This window comes from Zonotrichia albicollis, chromosome 15, assembly GCF_047830755.1.
Source record: "Zonotrichia albicollis isolate bZonAlb1 chromosome 15, bZonAlb1.hap1, whole genome shotgun sequence".
Classification (NCBI taxonomy): domain Eukaryota; kingdom Metazoa; phylum Chordata; class Aves; order Passeriformes; family Passerellidae; genus Zonotrichia; species Zonotrichia albicollis.
In genome coordinates, this window is record NC_133833.1 from 10,802,637 (window position 1) to 10,814,047 (window position 11,411).

Sequence of the window (11,411 nt, forward strand, 5' to 3'; positions counted from 1 at the left end):
GTTGTATCAGGACATGTCAGACACAGCAGTTTGACACATTAAATCAAACCCTTGGCAACACGGTGACAAATGCCTTCCTCATCTGCTCAGCTTCTTTTTTCGCAATGTCAGAATTGGTAGATTTTTGAAGAAGCTTCTCCTGTGATCAGAAAGACACTGGTGGAACCTCCCTCTCTATCTGACCAAAAAAATCTCTTCTCAATTTTGTTCTTATTTCTTTCTCCTATTTATCTATTTTTAAAGAAATTAATTTATGCTGGCATATTCATAGAAAAAAAGCAAACATCATCCAGGGAGCTAGAGAGAACGTGTGAGCTCAGCTCTGTTACAGAGGTGGGTACTTTAATGGACTCTCTGGTTTTTAATTCATGTAGCATTGGAAAAAGCTTTCAGCAATACATTTGCTTGCTCACCTCAAGGATCTAATTCCCCTGACTGATAACTAGATTTCCTGAACTGTCAGAATAGCTTGGAAGAAATCTGGGAGGGAAAGAGAGGGAGAAAGGCAGAGACAAACAATATTCGCTTTATTGAAAGTAGTAAAAATACAGAATAAATATTTTCTCCAAAAACCTTTTGTCTATAAAATATAACATAACTTAATTGACACAATACAAATAAATTTGTAGTGATCTAAACACTCTTATCCATTAACATTTTGAAAAAAAATGACCTGAAATCTTCAAAGTTGGCAGTGTATTCTGACTGTCCCATATTGCTGTTCTCCTGCAGGGGCCCAGCCTGGTTTCCAGGAAAGGCAGAGGGGACAATTTCCACATCCTGCATGCTCTGTCACTGGGTGCTGATGGCACAGCAGGGACAGTGGGGCCAGGGCTGCTGGGATGAGGGTGTGCAGTGAGCCAGCTGCTCCTGCTCACACCCAGCCCTGCTCAGCCTCCCTGGCACCCAGAAATCAACTCTGCATGAGAAACAGAGATTTTATTCCTAGTCAGGTCCTTCTGTAACCCCCGGCATGGTTTGGTTTATCAAACATGCAAATGTTTGTCTCAAAATACAAATTGCTATTTTGCCACCAAATACTTTTGAGATGTCAAACAGGAACCAGTGCAGTACCACTGACACTGAAGGTGTGCCCTGCCAAATTTTAATGCAAAGGAGGAGCACTTCTTAAACAAGGAAAGATTTTACTGCTCTTATAAATTTACAGCAATTTTAGAAACTTCTAGCTCTCCAGTCTTGTGGGTTTTAACTGTTTTCGGATGAATGTCATCAGCTTTGTTATAAATATTGTTGCGTTCCTTCTTTCTGTATCACATTTCCCCTGAAAAATGAATCAAGAAAATGAAATTGCTTAATATTTAATCATTATTTAGAGCTTTTTAATCCCAAAATCATTTTATAAATGATAACATTTTTAATCCTTATTTTAGAGGTGGATTAAGCTGAATATTAGAACAAGGAAAGGTTATGAACATGAAATAACGCCAGGATTTATTCTTCCATGTACTAAAAACAAGCCAGTAAGAAATTTCTCTCTTTTCTAGATGTAAAAGACATGTTTGTGAATTACAGATCTTTTTTTGCTACATCTCTGCTGCATGATCCTTGGCAGACAGCAAATAAATTCCTACCTTTTTTGCCAGGTTTGGCATGAGCCATTGCTTCAGTCTTTCAAAATTCTGGAAAAAAGCATTGAATTTTTTCATGGCTGGATTATTTTTCAGGTGTTCTGTTCCTTCGAAGATTGTGCTGATACAATTCACATCCTAAGATGAAAGAAATAGAAAATTTGAGATACAAGTATTCATAACCACAAGCAACAATGAGTTTATTAAAGAGCATTGTGCGTTTTGCCCAGCTGCCTGGGTGGCAAATTCATTCTTAGTGACTTTTGGGCTTGAATTTGCAAACAGCTTAGGGGAGTGTGCTTCTCTGCTCTCAACATTTATTTACTCTGCAGACAGAGACCTGGCAAAGGACAGTATCTGCTGGTGTGTCTTGTAATGTCCAGCTGAAAGATGTCATTGTCTAAAGACTCAGCCCTGCCTCTTCTGAAGCCATGTGAAGCCTGGATTTCTCACATCTGCTCCTGTCTCTTCAACACAAGAGAAAGAAAACAAATGAACTTGAGGTTACTCCAAACATTAACCCTGTGACATCTGACACCTGTGTGCCAGGGCAGATGGGGACAGGGGTCACCCTCTCGTTTCCTGGCCCTTGTCCCATGCTGGTTCTCTGCCACAAAGCAGTCATGCCTTTGGTTTCCAAGACCTTGTGGTCTGGACAAGGCCACCAGAGGGGGGAGAAGGGATGTGGGATGGAGGCCAAGCAAAGAGTGATGGATGATGGTTGCACTCTCCAGTGTTGGGTTGTTTTGAAAGAGATCAGCTAAACTCACAGTGCTGGATTAGGGAAGAGAGGAGATGGAAGAGAGACCATCAGCAGCAGGAACAGATTCAGATTTTATGGGAGAAGAAAGTGATGAAAACTGAAGAAAACCCTAATCACTGAAGACTGGAGGAAATGCAGGCAACTGCTGAAGGTCAGCATTGCACCCATGATGTTCTTGACCAACATCTATCTCCAGCTTGTCATTCCTGGATGCTGCATGATGAATAAGAGAATTTTTTCCCACAGCCTTGCCTGGGAAGCCACATCCTTCTGCCACTGACAAACAGCAAATGCAGAGACACCTCTGTCACCTCTGGACCCACAGAAGAGGTGAGAGGGAAGCAGCTCTTCCCCTCAGGGAGAGCTGGGCACTGGCACAGGGGGCTGTGCTGGCACCACCAGGGCCCTCATCAGGAACAGGAACAAGGGGGCTGCCACCATTGGGCTCTGCTGATTCTGGGTCAGAACTTCAGAGCCAAAGCCCCAGCCTAGGAAGAGAGCTCCTCCAGACAGGATCCAGAAAACAGTGACAGAGCTGGGAACTTCACAGCTAATCTGCAAGGAATAGGATGGATTGGGATGGAATGGGAATCCCCTGTAACCATTTTAGGGCAAAAATCGGAATTATTCTGCTCCTTCAATGAATCAATGAGTCAGAAACATTTCCACAAATAGCCGTCTGGCACACTATTAGCAGAGGAGCTCTGTGCTAGATTGTGATCTGTGGAAATCAGGATTCTAGTAAATGCACAGCAAAGAGAAAAGTCCCATTAATGTCTGCATGATGAGAAAGTCATTTAAAGTTATCAGAAAAAGAAAATTTGAGAGGGGACAGGAGAAATTTATTGGAGATGCAAAAGAAGATGGGAAATGCATAAAGGGGAGTTTGGTCTTTAGACAGACCCTGCTCATGGGCACCCAGTCACAGTGTACTGTTCAGGGGGCATTAACATCATCCTTCAGAGGAGATGAGCTAATCCAACTGTTTAATTCCCTAACTGATGGTAAGGGTATAAAAAGCCATGTCTAGAAGTGGACTAAATGAAGCAGACTAAACAGAATGATTATTCAGACATACAAGCAGGAAATGTGATTGAATGTGGTCTTTCCTTTTTAGCTGCATCTCATTCAAAAAACTGATTCAGAAAATCATTCCTTGTTTGTGTTCTGCAGATTTACAAGAACATAGAACAAGTATAGTTCCTTTTATATTGCAGCATCTTTTTGGACTTTTCATTTGACTAGTTTTAATAGTGTTTTATATCTAATAACACTTTATATCTTATAATTAATTTTATATCTTATAATAGCTACACTTAAAATAATTGTTTGCTCTTAAATACAAATAGAGTATTTTAGGAGAAAATTTAAGAACTCCCTTAATTTCTAGTGAAGAAATTAACCAAAGAAGTTACTGTTATTTAAAGAAACCTTTTACTTACATCTATATTGTTGGGAGTTTCAATCCTCAGATTCTGAAAAATAACACATTAATTCACACTTTTAAATATCTTCTTCTTTAACACTGATAAAAATATAATAGATAAGAAACATAGATTGTTTTATCTTTTAAATTTTAACGTTTAACTTTCAAAAAAAAAAGTTATATATTCCAAAACAAGAGAATTCAGTATATTAAATTTTAAATTAGAAAAATGGAAATTGAATTTACCTGAATGTCCTTTGTCATCACCTCATACATTTGCTGTAGTAGTGTCAGTAATTCAGCCATGCTGCTCATCTGGGGAGCAGCAGAGATGCCTGCAGCCAGCAAGAGAAGGTAGAGATGGGTCTTCATCCTGCTGATGGGATCAGAGAACCTGCAAGTGGCTGTGGACCAGTCCTCTATCATTTTATGGTCTCTACAAGGAAGTAACTGTTTAGGTTGAATTTAAAACTGGTTAAAAAAAAAAAAAAAGAAAACAAGAAGAAAAAACCCACATTTATTGAGATTTTCTGGAAGAGAAAGGTTCCAGTAAATTTGGTGTGTAACCTTGGGACAGCCTCCTTGCCCAATCAGCTTTTCCATGGAAAGTAGATAGCAAATATATAATGAGTGACTTTTCAACATGAAAATTAATACAGCATAGGATGACCCAAAGCATGACCAAGCAAATATCATCTTCACAGCACTTCTCTAGAAATCAAAACTTCTTTGTTCACAGAGTGTAATTATGTGCTAGACAATTGGAAAAACACTGGTCTAAGAAAAAAACCCCAGCACAACCCCATGGAAAATATGTGGCCCATTGCCTACAAAGGAAAAATGACAGCACTTGTCCAATATTGGTGGCAAAATTCTGACAAAATGCAAGTATTCTGTAATTATTCTGTAATTAACTTACAGCAGGAGAAGCCACTGCCCTGGAGCACCAGGGTGGCCCTGGGGATGGGCAGAGCAAAGTGGCCCTTTTTGGGGGGAAGGAGGGATGCAGGGTGAATTGAGCACATCAGGCCAGACCTCATGGGCACAGTTGGTGCCCCAGAGCTGCTTTTGTATCAGGACAGTGGTGCCCTGACTGCCCCATTCTCTGGCCAGGAGCTGAGAAAGGGGAAGCCCACCAGGTTTGTGAGGCTCCAGTCTGAGGTCTTCATTAATTGAAGGCATTGTGGTGTCCTACTTGACCAAATCAGACAATGACCTGTGTTTCCCTCTTTCCTGGAGGGAAAGCTGGAAAAGCTTCTTTTTTACTTCTTTTTAAAAGGTGAATGATGTTATTCTACAGCATTGAAGGCAGCAGCCCCGGGGCTGCAGATCTGCTGGCTCCGCTTGTGGGGTCTCTTGCCACAGCATTTCAGAGTAAGCATCTCAATATCTAAATACTTTGAATTGGGGAAGTCAAGAGTCAGTAGTGGTTATGTGGCTTGGCTGAAGCTAACCTGCAGCTGGCTGCTGCCTGCTTTGCTGTATCCGTTTGTCCTCTCTAACAAGATGAGGGGTTTTTCCACACTCCACTCTTACCTGTAGAACTTTCTCACCACACAGCTCTGAGGATCGTGTCCTTGTAGGAATGTGGCAAGGAATAAGGAAAGAACTTTTTACAATGAGGAGGTGAAACACTAGCACAGATTGTCTGGAAAAGCCTCATCCCTGAGTGCAAGAAGAAGCCTGGGTGGGGGTCTGAGCAAGCTGGTCTAGTGGAAGGTGCCCCTGCTCATGGCAAGGGGTTTGGAACTGAGTGGGCTTTAGGGCTCCTTCCAGTTCAAACAACTCTGATTCTGTGGACTCTGCTTAAGGGCACCTCTGGGAGATACAGAGGCAAAGAACCTGCCTGGCACCACCAGCTGCCCTTGGGCTGAATTTGTAAGCCATAAAACTGAAAAGAGTAAGAACCCACTCTTGGTTCCCTGTGTTTTTGGTGTTTCACAGCTTGCTTCCTTTGGTCTCCTTCAAACTCACACTGGTTTGCAGGCAAAGCCTCCTCTCCCCTTTGGCTGGTACCTGGGCTGCACTGCCAGCCAGGCTGATGTTCCACCCCACCATGAGAGACCTCTGAGGGCAACTCAGTTTCAACTCAAGGTTTGTTGGAAAACCCCACTTTTTTCACCTTTTCCTTGGCCAACAGTTGGCCCATCCATGATGTTTCCTGTCCCCACTGCAAAGGATTGCCCCTGGGGCTGCTGGACTCTGCTGTGTCCCCCCTCAGACCTCCCCACGCTGGGGCCGCTTAGCACAGAGAGCACATCTGTGTCCAATTCCATTCCTGGCCCACACAACTGCCAACACATCTTGTCTCAGGCTTTTTCTTGTCTTCCCTCACTTGCATTTGGACACTTCTGCAGAATCTCAGCACTGTCCCAGAAGTTTTTATGACCTGCATGACTGTTCTTTTCCCCTTGACAAACTTAGTTTGCAGGAGATAATTCCCAGTTCTGAAGAATTCACAGTATTTTTGTTAAATACACTAGCACGAGCTACTTTTATTTTCAGCTTTTCCCAGCTCTAAAGGAACAAGACTCGTCCTTCACTGCTTGCTGTTTTTCCACTCTCTCTGCTTGTGACATACTCCAAAATCACTTACTTCTCAATGCAGGGATTTTTCCTTTTCTTTCACTTTTTTTCCTTATTTTACTTGAGGTAATAGAACTGCTCAAGTGCCTATTTTTCTCTCTAAGATGGCTCAGTGCCCCTACACAGATGATAGTCCCATCTCCTGAGAGGTTCATTATTGTACTGATGGTTTGGGGTTTTGTTTTTAATGTGAATGCAGGGTTAAGAGGTTGAAGAAAGATGTAAGAAAAAAATAGGGCAATGTAAGCAATAGGTCCTGGCCTCAATACTGTAATCTCTGGTACTTAGAATTCTCAAATTGGTCTGATCTGGGAGTATGAGCAGAGTGAAGGCATCACAAACATTAATAAAATTGGTAGGAATAGGAATAAGAATAAGCAAAGAAAATATTTCCGAAGAAATTTTGGAGACTAGAGTAACAGACAGCAAGTGGAAATCCACACTGCTGAATTTGTCTCTGTTTTAGTTTTGAATGATCAGGAGCATGGAAGTGAAGTGAATAAATAATCTAGTCAGTTAATTAATGACTTTTGATATGAACGAAAGAGGCATTTTGGTGTGAGTCAGGGTGTGATAAGTGTTCACATTAGATCTGGTGTAGGAATATTATTTAAGAAAATAATCAGATGATGGTGAATGTGAAAATAAAGTTATCCTAAAGGCTGTGCAAGGTGCTGCTGATGCCAGCTGGGATCATCTCAGGCAAGGGCTTCCCTGGGTCAAGAAACGCTGATGATTCCTGCAGGCATGTGCCTGCATGAGGTTGATGGACTCAGAGAATGCCTTGTAAGAACTGAGCTGCAACTCTTTGTAGGAGCTGGTTTTGCTCTTCCATGTAGATGCATGTGAAGTTACAATATTTAGATAAGGTTTCTTTACTGGTGTGAGTACAAAATGCAGCACTGCTATGGTGCAGCAATCTTACTAATCTGCCTCCCTAGCCTGCCAGGCTCAAGAAAATGGAAATTTCTGGATACCAGGGAACAACTCCTGCAGAGATGCTCTGGAATGCTTTCTCACATGGTTATGTTTCAGTATTTCATGCAGGGAACTTAGTTTAAAGCCAACCATTTGAGATGGAGTCTTCTCTTATCCTGACAAATTTTCTGATCCTCAAACTCATCCTGTCTCCTGGGGTTGTAGAACCTGTTTTAAGCTTTAGTGATGCTCTCCTTTGTAACAGACAGTAATGGAGAGAACTAGGTGAGTGCAAAAAGCAGGTTTCTAGAAGGCAGTCATACTCACCATATTTAATGAATTATTTTTTAGCTTTTTGCTGCCTTCCAGCATTACATGTCCCTTGTAAGGGTGGCTGATACAGCAAGGTACATGTGCATATCTGGATGCTCTAGCAGTGAGCAGAATTCCTGCTTCCTACAAGAGACAGCAAAGATAAATCCTGGACTTAGTTCTTGCATCCCAAAGTAGTGCTGCTCCTGGAGCATCTCTGTCCCAAAACTGTCCTGGTGATTCTATAAAGGCCACTTACAAATCATGGAGATTGTGAAATGTGGGGAAGACTGGTTTTGACCTAGATTACATTAAATGATAACTTTTCCTGAGAAACAGGCTGTTTAATTTACACTTCGGTGACAGTCCGTGGGAGTCACTGTTTTCTGGAAACAGTATGTGCAATACCTGGCCGGTTTTTGCACATCTCCCTTTTAGCACTGGACACTGCCATCAGTGGGGACCTGTCACATAGTATTCTGAGACCAGCTTGGCTGAGCTGTTGCACAAAATGGGATGCTTCCTGTAGTAAAAAATAAAGGCAGAAGAGAAAAGACAATGAAGGGAACTGTTGCTCAAGATTCAGACAAAATGGGGATGTCATCTCCTGCTCGCTCTCTGCCCTGGGCTGGAGCAAAGGCACAACCGCTGGCTGGCCCAGACTGTATCAGAAAGCTTTGAAGCACCATGGAAAATCCCAGTGGAATGGTAGCCAGAATAGTGAAATATTTTAAAAAATCCTGAATCCATCATCATGTATCTCCCTGAAGTGCCAAGGCAGAAGAACAGTGTTGGGATGCTCATTGCTTCAGATCTCAGGATTTACTTCCAGCAGCTTTAGCATCTCTTCGGTTTTCTAAAACCCTTTGGCTTCCTTTGCCAGAAATTGAAACTTGTAGGAGCTCAGAAACCTGTGATTATGGGTTTTTCAGCCCAAACCACTACATATATTTGTCCTTAAATGTTTTGTTTATTTATTTCCTGATTTTTATGGTGGCAGCGATGCCCTGGGTTTCAGTTGCCCCTGCAGCAGCAGCCTGCCTCAGTGCCAGGTGCCCTCTGCGCTCAGCCAGGCCTTCCTGAGAGCAAACTCTGCCTAGTTTGGGTGGATGTTTTGCTTGTACATCCTGAAAATGAAAGTCTTTAAAGGCTTTTCACTCACAGGGTAAACAGCATTGTGTGTATTGCATGTGAATTTTAAAGTTTGTATAGCCAATCTTGCAACTTTCTCTGCTCTTGTGTGTGCAGCCTTTCCCTGCCAGGGCTCCTAAAAACCTCTTTCATGTGCCTGGATAACTCTGGTTTGAAAGACCACCTTTCTTTTCTCCTTTGAAATGACTTTTCAATAGGTTGACAGCATGGTAAATGAATAATACTAAAAATCCATTTCTGCCACTCAGGCTACTTTAGAATGCTCCCAAGGAGTTAAATTGTTTTATAATCCTGGCACTGCTATTCCTGAAGAGCACAGGGCATAAAACATGTGCTCCAAGCTCTGTTAACCTGTGCTAATGCAGTAAAGCACTTCCAGAAGAACAAAATGGAAAGAAAAGAGATCTTGCTGTGTGGATGGACCCACCACAAGGTAGAGAGGTGGAACAGTGAATGAATACACTTTAAAGTATGAGCTTTGCTTATGCAAAGTTGCATAATTGTAATTAGAGATATCTTCTGCTTAATTAGGTAATTAAAGTCCAGTCTGGTCATTTAAGCACTCAGTAGCATTGCTCTGTGCTTGTCTTGTGAGGTTTAGCTTGGTGTGGGTGAGCAGCATTGTCTCCAATGCAGGTACAGCACATTATAGCTCACACTTTTAGCAGGTTTTAGAATGTTTTGGAAGGAAAGATGAGTTCTTAACCTGTGTTAATATTACAATCACTCAGCAAATGTTGAAAGGGGTTTGTTTTGACTAAGATTATAGAGATTCTGCAAACTTTGTAGTAAAATCCTGCCTTTGCTCTTTCTTTTCAGCTTTGTGCAGAAAGCTAGAGTGAAACATACAACACTAGAAAAAAGTGACGTTTCCCAGTCTTGCCTCAAGTTTAGCAGCTGTACATCATTTACAGTTACTTGTGAGAGCTGATGTTGAAGTACTTAAACATCTCCTTTGTGTGAGACAAGTTTTCCTGCTTCCTGTGTTTCTCTGGATGCATTTTTGATTCCTTGAGAGCTGTGTCAGAAGGGCCCTGTTTAGAGAGATGCCTTCTCATGTTTGCTCATTCAAAGTTCATCGTTTTGCTCTTGTCTGCTCTTGCTAAACCTCCAGCAGTGACTAATGATGTGGGCTTGGTTTTGTGGGACAGCATTCTCCAGGTTTCCTCATTACCACTCTTTGTTCTGGAGAAGATTTTTTAGTTTCAATTAGTGACTGGATTAGCCACTGTCACACTGCTAATACCAATGTCTGGATTTGTCATAGCTTTTCTCAGTCCCCAAGATGGGAATATCTTTGATGTGCACCCTTTCATTTCTTGTAAAATCATGTCTGTCTGCCACAATCATCACAAACCGGATGGTTCCTTGGACATAACTATGCTTGATTACTTAATCCTATTGTTTATTTCTGTAGAGAGGGGCTACAACTTCCCAAAAATACATCTATGCCAAATATTTTTCACTTAGAGATTACACAATGTCTATCTGGGCAGGTCTTCAAGCTGCTTCATGCCCCAAAAGCCAGCTCTGTGAATCAACTCAATTCATTTGGAATTCAGGGAGTACTTACACACACTAGCAAAAGTGTTGTTTTCCTCTGACACTTCAGGTTCTAGAAAAATGCCATATTTTTATTTAGGAAAAGTGACTTGTAATCACAGTCTTCACTTCATAAAAAATACAGCTTGAGGCAGTCCTGAGAAGAAAAACCAAACAAACCAATCCAGCCTACATTAGACAAGCTTTGCTACCACCACTGTTTCTGTTTGATAATTATCTGTTTGATTAAATTTCTATGGCAATAACCCAGAGACCCTCTCAGGGTTTGGTTTTGGATTGTCACTGAGCCAACAACACTAATTCCTGACTCTAATACAAAATTTGAAGATACCATGGTTGAAAATATATTTGGAGTAATATTAAAATAAATATGATCTGCTCGCACACTAAATATTTTAGTTAAAAAAAGAATGTGTATCATGCATGTTTAATGCAACAAAATTAAGTTGTAGAATTAGAGAGAAACACATTGTTCTCTAATTTAATTATGAATATATTTAAAAGGCACCTTCTCTCCTTTTTATTCCTGCCTTCAGATGGTAAATATTTGACAATTTTGTAAGTGCAGAAATGCACATCAATGGATCTGATTCTAAATCTGTATATTTTTTGATTTCACTCCTATAGCCTTGATTTGTATTCTAGTTATTATAGTGCACAACCTCCACAATAAAATATTATCTATATTATTATTACAATACTTTATTATTTTATATATAATATTTTAAGTTCTTTTATTCATGATCACTTTGAACATTAAGGTAAAAATATAGAAGCACTCTATAAATAAAATAAATACGCTAATAATTGCAATAAGACATAAATATCTGATAACTCATATATGAAACATTCATGTTAATGTTGTGGTGTCTCTTTGTGGTGCTCTGTCTTCCATCAGAACCAGCTCTAGTGTTGGGTAAGAGTTGTCTCCAAGTATTTAGGCTGCCAACACCTATCATCAGGACTTCCAGCAGTTCTCATTCATTTTCTCAAAGTATTCCTTGAAGTGATCCAGGGCATCCTGTGGGGTCAGGTCTTTCATTGGACAGGGTATGATCTTCTGGGGTTGCTACAATAATGATAAAAGCAAAAAAATAGCAAA

At 40.9% G+C, this 11,411-nt stretch overlaps 1 protein-coding gene across 1 annotated transcript; it reads right to left on the reverse strand.

Moving 5' to 3' along the window:
* Positions 1–1,183: 1,183 nt before the first annotated feature.
* On the reverse strand, positions 1,184–4,150 carry LOC102060430 (interleukin-5). The gene is made up of 4 exons (XM_005483755.1): positions 4,025–4,150; positions 3,795–3,827; positions 1,593–1,727; positions 1,184–1,282 (listed from the first exon to the last, which is right to left on the reverse strand). The coding sequence occupies exons 1-4, from the start codon at positions 4,148–4,150 to the stop codon at positions 1,184–1,186; spliced, it is 393 nt and encodes a 130-aa protein (XP_005483812.1).
* Between the last annotated feature and the right edge of the window lie 7,261 nt (positions 4,151–11,411).

Bases quoted from the DNA above. Each gene is read 5' to 3' on its own strand.
- LOC102060430 (XM_005483755.1), bottom strand. From the start codon at position 4,150: ATGAAGACCCATCTCTACCTTCTCTTGCTGGCTGCAGGCATCTCTGCT. The intron at 3,828-4,024 runs GTAAATTCAATT...GTTATTTTTCAG, and splicing joins TGATGACAAAGGACATTCAG to AATCTGAGGATTGAAACTCC. The intron at 1,283-1,592 runs GTAGGAATTTAT...TTCATTTTTCAG, and splicing joins TGCCAAACCTGGCAAAAAAG to GGGAAATGTGATACAGAAAG.